Source organism: Alexandromys fortis, unplaced genomic scaffold (genome assembly GCF_014885135.2).
Source record: "Alexandromys fortis isolate MF-2015 unplaced genomic scaffold, M_Fortis_MF-2015_v1.1 scaffold_175, whole genome shotgun sequence".
Taxonomy (NCBI): Eukaryota; Metazoa; Chordata; class Mammalia; order Rodentia; family Cricetidae; genus Alexandromys; species Alexandromys fortis.
Window position 1 is genome coordinate 2,698,913 of NW_026068065.1, and position 8,908 is coordinate 2,707,820.

The following is an 8,908-nucleotide window of genomic DNA, read 5'->3' on the forward strand; positions in this document are numbered from 1 at the left end:
CTTGGTAACCTAAGCAAGTTATCCGGTAACGGGGTCTATGTTTCTCAGAGCCAAAAAGGTCTGTAGCTTGTGATCGAAGTCAATGGCTCTAAACTGAGGCTCCTTGTACTTCCGGGTCATCTTGGCACTCAGGTATGTTATGAGTTCACATCTTTCCAAAAACTTCTCCATCTTCTTCTTGTATTTTTTTCTTGAATATTCAGAACCTTTCGGATTAAAGGCTGTAGAAAATGTCACCAAGTTATGAATGCTTTCTGATAAGGTGGTTAGTAAGCCATTCAACAAGGCAGAACTTTGTGTGTAAGTAGGCCACCTAGCTAAGGGGAAGATGGTCCCATCTTGGGTAAGGTTAGAGGGCCACTATCTTAGACCGTAATTTTCTGTGTTCACCTTTCTTATGGCATGGATTTTTGAGTGTTGACTATTATTACCCTGATTTTATTATATTATTAATTCTGTGGTGCTTGGGGTTGAACTTAGGGTCTCACATACACTAAGCAAGTGCTCTGCCACTATGCCCACACCTCTGCATTTTTTTTTTTTTTGAGATAAGGCCTCACTGTGTAGCCCTGGCTGTGTAGACCAGGCTGGCCTTGAACTCACAGAGATCTGCCTGCCTCTGCCTCCCGAGTCCTGGGATTAAAGGTATGTGCCACCGTGCCTAGTTTAAACTTGTTTTTGTGGCAGGGTCTTCCTAAGTGGCCAAGGCTGTAGTGGAGCTCACTCCATAACCTAGGCAGGCTTTGATCCTGGAATCCTCCTCAGCGGCCTGCGCAGCTGGGATTTTACGGGCCTGTGCTACCAGGTGCAGTTTATAGTGCTTGACTTAAAAAGTGGCAATTTCAGTTCGATATTTTCATTTTCACCTGTGTTTCATCTGCCCCTTCCTGTACAAGGAAATAATAACCAGCCCAGTCTGCCAGTCATGGGCCAAGTGCTGAGCGCCTCTGAGTGGTGGTCCTTTAGAAAGCTTACCTTTGAGATGAAATCCTACGTAGAGGAGGACAGACCGCCTCACGCTTAGGAAGGGGAACTTGGGCTTCAGGCATCCCGCTGCATTCAAGGCTTTGATTAGGGAAGTTGCTGTACCCTGAGGGAGGGAACAGTTGAAGTCAGTGCATAGTTGAGTACCCATTTTTAATACAGATCAATAAAGGGCTGATTCTTTTCATCACATAGCCTTTCCTGGGATGGGATGCTTAGGTGGCCATCCAGCCAACAGGAAAGAAACACAAACTACACTGGCAGAGGGGAAATGAAATATAAGCTGGCGTGATGCCAGCCGGGTGATGCCAGCTGGGGGAGGGCTGCATGCCTGGGCTTCAGTGCATGATGGCCTCTGTTCATATGGCTGACATTTTCTGCAACATAGAGTTAGAAAGAAAAGATGGGGACGCGGAGCTCTGAGTGGCCTTGGCTCATCTCTGCTTGTGTTGTCGCACAGGCAGCCTGCCTCCCACTCTGTCTGCATCCTTGGCCACATGACAAGGAATCCAGAGACCACAATGTCACTGCAGCCAAATTCCTAGAGCTGTGAAGGTGAAAGAGGCCTCCTAATAAAACAGGCCTGTGACAAGACTCCTCCCCAGTGGTCCTCCCTGGCATGTGTAAAACAGGCCTGTGACAAGACTCCTCCCTGGTGGTCCTCCCTGTCATGATGGCATTATGCCAGATGGAAGCCAGCTTTCTCCCCATCTCTCCTTTTGTTTTTTCTCTCAGATTTTTATTTTTCAGGCAGTCTTGCTATGCAGCTCAAATAGCTACCATTGCAAGCTAACTTTCTAGGCAAACTGAAAACCAAAACAAAACAAAGTGTTTAAGAAGTTGTAATAAACCTGTAAAATTGTGGTTTTGACATTTATCTTGAAGAACTAAAAAGCAATAATAACTCCAGGAGACTAGTGAGGGGCTCAGTAAGTAAAGGTGTCTGCCAGACTGGTGACCTGAGTCTGACCCTAGAAACACATGGAAAATTGGGAGGAGAGAGCCAACTCTGTAGAGCTGTCACCTGGCCTCTACAAACACACACCATGACACATGTCCCCTCCCGTCATGGTGCACGCACACCCATGCACAAATAATAATTTCAAAATTAAATTACTTTGAAACAGAAATTGACTAGGGACAAATGTTACTATATTAAAAAATAATTATATAATTATATCTGGATGAACCAAATGTGATTTGAGTAATTTCACGTGGATTTGGGATAAAACATGGGTTTTGTAGTTCACCTATCCTGGAATTCTTTTGTGGAGTAAGTTAACCTTTGGCAGCCAACGCAACATTTCAAATCACTAAAAAAGAAGGAGAAGGAAGAGAAGGAGGAAGAGGAGGAATAAAGAGGAGGAGAAATCAAACTAGGCATCCAATTTACATGTGAGTAGTTTTAAGACCGCCCATCCCCCCTCGCTGGGGTACTGCTGTTTCAGGTATTGGTTATAGGAGTTCACAGCTTTCATTTTAACAACAACCCATAAATGAAATAGTTGAAGAGTGCTTTACAACTTAAAATCGGGAAATTTTGCCTGGAACCCCAGTTCTAAAAGCAGAAGTTACTGTTGGAAGAGACCCCAGCATTCTTGTAACGTGTATGTGTATTGTAGAAAATCCCGCAACAGAACCTGTTCCAGATACCCAGGCAAAGGGAGACTGGTGAGGTGGATGGATTCCTTTAGCGGAGGAAGCTTGTGGGGGAGCTTCTGGTCCCAGTAACGCATCGGCAGCCTATGGATACAAAGCTCGTTAGACGCATGCGCACACATATCCATGCAGAGCATACAGACGCAAATGTGAGACAAGGCTCACGGCCTGCTTTACCTCCAGGAGAAAAATTATACAAGGGAGAAGACTAGGGGTTCTAGCAGCTTCTTTGATTTGATTTTCGATTTCCCTCAATCGTGTAACCCACTCCACAGCTAAGAACAACTTCGAACTCCTAATTCTGCTCCCACCTTCTGAGTGCTGGGAATGAGCCACCATGCCTGGCTCCGGGGTTCCAACCTTGATCACCTCTTTATCAGATTTCTTAATTTTCACAGCGACTATATAAAAATTTTTCATTCTTCTGAAAAATTTGAATTGTCTAAATGGCGCCTTCATTCCCGAGATGAATAAATACCCCTGTGGCCAAGGTGGAGGACACTAGGGTGGTGGCAGGAGGGGTGACCAGTGGAGAGAGGAGGGCCTAAGGGTGGGAGCTCCAACCTGCTTCGTATATTGTTTAGGATTGCTCTATTAACCTCTAAACACCGTTTCTGCCTCCACCAGTTCCTGACGCCTCATGGAAGATCGTATTCCTAAGCAAAACTGATTTTAATACTAGCCTAGCTTACAAGCCGGCAATACACGCTATGGCTCATAGGATCAAGTCTAAATGAAATGCTGTTTGGTGGTGTTGCTCAAACCTCTGTATGCTACCCTGCTGACCTCCAGCCCTGCCACATCCAGACAGGCTGACTTTCCTACAGTTCCTGGGTCTCCAGGGACAGGTTGTTTGCGGTCCATTGGCTTGGCATCTGGCCCTTCATCCCTTATTCTAGTCTATTCCTGGTCCTTACTCAGATAGTCCAATCACACCAGTGTGCTAGGCCCTTTCTCACTCTTTGGGCCAAAAGATTCCATTATTTTGGCGGGGCAGTGGTGGCACACGCCTTTAGTTCCAGCACCTGGGAGGCAGAGGCAGGCGGATCTTTGTGAGTTTGAGGCCAACCTGGTCTACAAAAGGAGTTCCAGGACAGCCAAAGATACACAGAGAAACCCTGTCTTGAAAAACCAAACCAAACCAAAACATTCTATTATTATCAGGTACTCAAAAATCTACCATTTGTTCTGGAGTTTTGTGCTTTGGGACAAAGCAGTGCTTATCCACTCTCCCTCTGTGTGTGTGTCCGTGTGTCCATGTCCGTGTCTGTGTGTCCATGTCTGCGCCTGTGTGTCCATGTCCGCGTCTATGTGTCCATGTCCGTGTCTGTGTGTCCATGTCCGCGTCTGTGTGTCCATGTCCGTGTCTGTGTGTGTGTGTCCCGGTGTCTGTGTGTCCATGTCTGCATCTGTGTGTCCATGTCTGCATCTGTGTGTCCATGTCCGTGTCTGTGTGTCCATGTCCGTGTCTGTGTGTCCCTTCCCTTTTCCTCCACAGTTCCAAGAACAGTAGATGAGGCATAGAACATGATAAATATTTACAACTGGCGAATAATCTCACCTCAAAAATTTCTGCAGTTTTTCTTCACTCTCGCAAATAAATATACGATCCCGATACTCTACGGCATATTGAATGTTACCAGGCACCAGGGCGTCATATCTGAAAAACGAAAAATGAGACAAAACAAAACAAAAAACCACGGTGTAATTGATACATGTAGCTTTGTAATTAATATCTTATCATTGATATGGAGTACTGTATAAATAAAATGCCAAAAATGTGTCATTTTTTCTGCTTCCACAGCTCAAGTAAGGACTGTTTCCCCAGGTGATCAGCATGGTAAGATTGTTTCTTTGTGAGTTGGAGAGATGGCTCAGAGGTTAAGAGCACTTGCTACTCTTGAAAAGGACAGGACTTGGGGTTCCCAGCATGTTTACCCCATGTTGAGTGACTCCCAATGCCCATAGCTCTAGTTCCAGGGGATCAGATGTTCTCTTGTGGCCTCTGTGGGCACCTGCATGCACACGGTACACACACACACACACACACACACACACACACACACACACACACGAGAATAAAAATAAATCCTTAAAAACAGTCCCATGGACCCATGGTACCGAGCAGGGGTGTGGGTCTGTCCTGCGAATATGAGGGCTTGCCTTTGCTTTCCGTCAAGGTAAGTCACTGGGCAGTAGCCTTGGAGCTCAGCACACTTGGGAAATCGACTCTTGAGCTCTGACAGGGTCAGCCTTTTGGGGAGCATGGCAGCAGGTGGGAGGGGATGAGGTGCCAAGGGAGGCACGTACAATTCTGGGTTCATCAGAAATTTCTATTAAGAAAAGAGGTACAACAGCAAGAGCATTTAAAACAGCAATAATAGACCAATCAAAATCATTTCCCATTTCAGTAGCCTTTCAAGCCATCTGAGAGAAGCTATTGTAACTTCTCCTATAAGAAGTTTTGCAGGATAACAATCCCAAGCAACCAAAGGTCTCTTCTTACATAGTATTATTTTAGTTCCTATTCTATGACAAGGACTAGGGAGTCCTTCGTCACCTGCCAGTCTACCTGTGCCCTTTAGGGTTCTCCTATGTCAACAGTTGCTCTGCAGGATGCAAAGGCACAAAATATCTGCCAGGACTTCTGTTTTGAAAATTCTGTGATTATTATGATATAATCAGGAAGAAAGAAGCACCCACAAAGTAAAGAGATTAAAGTTCTTGTTCTCTGGAGGAAAATAAAATATTCAGATTAGTTTTCATTATTGTCTTCAGTTACAAACCATTATGTTTCATTAAATCACAGGTATCAAAATATTGGAATCAATATCTGGTTAGACTTTTGAATCCATAGGTACAAGTAGTCCATTCTCCATATCCGTGGCCTGTGTAGCCTCAGATTCAGGCTGGAGGGCTTCAAGAAAAAGACTAGTTCTTTACTGAACTTGTCTGCCTTTTCCCTCACACAGTTCTCCAAACAACACAGCCTAGCAACTATTTACAAGCTTTTTACATTGCATTAGATAAGCCATCTACAAGTGTTTCCATGGATGTGGGAGGGTTTGCATAGGTTAGGTTATACGCAAATGCTACTAGCTTTGTAATTGAGCATCCATAGATGTTGGCACCCTTGGAGGGGATGTCCTGGAACCAATCCTCACAGATGCTGGGGATGACTAGTGCTGTTTTATTTACTTATTTTTTTAAGTATGGAAGACATCAATTCCATATTTGCTTCATTCCTATTGACTTTGGCTTTACTTCCTCATCTCTTGAAGCTGAATCCCCTGGTATCTTTCCGTGGGCTGAGTCCAGATGCTTCACGCTCCCCCCCGTTGGGGAGACTCAACTGTTGGCTTTCCCTGCCTGATAAGTAACCCAAGACCCACCACTGACCAAAGCATTCTAAATGAATCTGGGGCTGGGGCAGTCCAGGGCTACTCTTTGAGTTTCTCTCTGATCCCAGAGTCACAGGTTCCAATAATGGGGTTCTTGGTTCCAATTTTCTAAGTGTTCCCAAGGGTGCCTGTTCTTCTCATCAAGACAAGTAATTTTCCCTCCTTAATAAATATTTATATAAGAAACAAACTTACGTTTAGCTTTTCTTGAGAACCCATTTTATAATAGTGTCCTCTGAACTCTGCTGCAAATTCCAAGCTGTTAGTTACAGAACAATCAACTAACTCATAAGACTCTGCTAGGCTGACGGGGCAGAACTGCCCAAACTCTCCCAGACGAGAAATCAGCTCTTCAGGCGTGATACATAACTTGTCAATGCAAGCAGCTTTCCCTGTTATTAACATATTCATTATTATATATTTTCACAGGAAATATAATGGTTAAAAAGTAAAATAATCTCAGTTAGACACCACTATATTAACAGTACACAGTCTCACATTCTAAACGACAGAGTGAAAAGGAAAGTTACTATAAATGCATATGGTGGAGGAAGTCTACAATCCCAAGTTCTGGAGGCTGAGGTAGGGGGATTGCCACAAATTCTAGGCCAGCCTGGGCTACACAGAACCTTTCTCAAAACAAGTAAGCAAACTAACGAAACGAAAGTTATTCTTCATGCCTACACCCTCTCAGCCTACTACCCATTGTAAGCAGTATCCACTGTTGTGTCTATGCCTTTTTAAACATTTTTATATACATACATACGTACATACATATAAATACATATATATGTGTGTATGTCTCTTGCATATAGCATATTCATGCCATTACATGTAAACATTATTTTTGCAACTCATCAGTTGCTTGTCTTTGGCAGCTTTCTCTGTTGACTCAGTTCTGTAGATATGTTTAATCTTGGTTTGTTTTTGTGTTCAAGGAGACATGTTTTGATTCTATGTCTCCCAGGCCTTGACCTTGTGGTCATCTTACATCATTATATTAGGGCTCCCCCATGCCCGGCCACCCAGTTCCTTCGAATTTATGCATAGCAAATTCTACTACACAAACATATAAACTATAAGACTTTTAACTTATGTATATAACTAAAAGTATATATGTGGCTTACTTAAATATTTGTCTTTGTTGTGTATTTTCATTCTAGTGTTTTAGGTATTATTAATTATATACAAATAATAGTTATATATACATATTTTATATAATTTAATACTTACACATACATACATGCATTTGTATGAATGGGCACACACACACATCTATGTTCTAACAAGTATTTCTACACAATTCTGATACTAACTGCTAGTCAGTGACCATAGTCCTCTTTCAATGAGGTGGGCATTGAAGAACATTGTCTTATTGGCTGCCATCTTTCACTGACCTCCTGAAAGCAAGGAATGACCAGAGAGGCCTCGACACCCTTCCCAGAAAGGTCCTTAGACTGTACACTGCTGGAATCTAGGATTTTCCAAGTGGCAACATCTGTGGCCCGACTGAGTCAACAAAGCTGAACTGAACACCTTGGCTCTACTTCTGATCTCCACAAAACTGGATACCAGCCATGAACTGTGACCACTTCAATAGGTCCTGGTCCACTTGGAAGAGTTCAGAGTAGCAACTGGCAGCGTCTCCTAACATCTTTGTATCTTTCAGGGCTCAGAGGTTTCTGGAGTAGGGTTACTTGCCTAATACAAAGTGATGTTGTTACTTGCTACCTAATTTCCCCAATTCCTCTGTTAATTTGAACACAAGTCTGACTGTGTCACTGATTGTTTATCACTGACTGAACAGAACTCTGATTGGTTCACTGTGTCCTTATGCCATGAACATCACTGCAAGACACAGACTGGGCTGTTCAGTCACGCGTCTGGTGCTGCTGTGAATTCATGCCTGCCCTGTTGTTCATACCTTAGAAATTGTTCCCTTTGGATGTGAATATTTGTTTCTAACGAAAAGGATATACCAAAAGCACCTGCCTTTAATACCAGAACACTGGAGGTAGAGGCATGTGGATCTCTTTGTGTATTCAAGACCAGCCAGGGCTACATAGAGAGATGCTGCCTGGAAAAACAAACAAACAAACAAACAAACAAACAGATATGTCACAAAGTTAGTTTAGTTTTCTAGGCTGAACTGTGTTCTCAAAAGGTGCATTGAAGGATTCACGGCATCTTTGAATGTAGCCACTTTTGAGAACAGAGTCAGATGGACAAAGACACAGAGGAGCATGGCATGTGACAGACAAAAAGAATGACAGGCAACGACAGAGATAGGGTTGTCATGGTGGCTCTGAAGCCAACGATTGTTGGTTATGCTGGAAACAAAGAAGGCATGAAGCCGACCCTTCCATAAAGTCCTCAGAGAAAGCATGACACCGCCAACACCTTGGTTTTGAACTTCCAGCCTTGTGAATTCTGACACGATACATTTCTGTCTTTTGATCCACTCAGTTTTTCCTTGCAGCCTAGGAAAGTAAAGGCCCGGGCCTCTGTCATACTGGCAGTCTGCTTTCCCTTCCCTTTTCAAAGGCTTTGCTCCCCTACAAGACCAGACTGCCTGCTGGTGTCACCGGTGGCGAAGAGTAGGAACCCTGGCCCTCAGGAAGCCAGGGTTCGAGGCCAGCCTGAGATACACGGGCAGTAAATAAATAAACAGTTGTCCAATTGATGCTGCCATTTCAGGCATGACTGAGGAGAGAGTCCTAGGGTCATGGAAGCTTCCACCAAGATTTCAGAAGAGGGCTTGGAGGCCAAGCAGTGTGTGGTGAACTCAATCAACATCTCTCCAGATGGCTCCTGAGACTGTGTTGCTTCAAGTTGAGATGGCGGGGGGGGGGGGGGGGGGGGGG

The 8,908-nt window shown here is 44.0% G+C and overlaps 1 protein-coding gene across 3 annotated transcripts in view; it reads right to left on the reverse strand.

Annotated features, from left to right (window-relative positions):
• LOC126487599 (adenylate kinase 9-like) overlaps nucleotides 1-8,841 on the reverse strand; it is an 18,722-nt gene extending 9,881 nt beyond the window's left edge. Inside the window, exons 1-6 of one of the 3 annotated variants that reach the window (XM_050120510.1) lie at nucleotides 6,240-8,841; nucleotides 4,807-4,976; nucleotides 4,205-4,303; nucleotides 2,625-2,727; nucleotides 976-1,090; nucleotides 7-221 (exon numbers count right to left, since the gene is read on the reverse strand). In XM_050120510.1, the coding sequence (XP_049976467.1) occupies nucleotides 19-221; nucleotides 976-1,090; nucleotides 2,625-2,727; nucleotides 4,205-4,303; nucleotides 4,807-4,976; nucleotides 6,240-6,455 (906 nt within the window). In that variant the 5' untranslated portion in view covers nucleotides 6,456-8,841 and the 3' untranslated portion in view covers nucleotides 7-18. Of the gene's footprint in view, nucleotides 1-6; nucleotides 222-975; nucleotides 1,091-2,624; nucleotides 2,728-4,204; nucleotides 4,304-4,806; nucleotides 4,977-6,239 lie in introns of those variants that run through there. The other 2 variants (XM_050120511.1, XM_050120512.1) reach the window with 2 other exon arrangements.
• Between the last annotated feature and the right edge of the window lie 67 nt (nucleotides 8,842-8,908).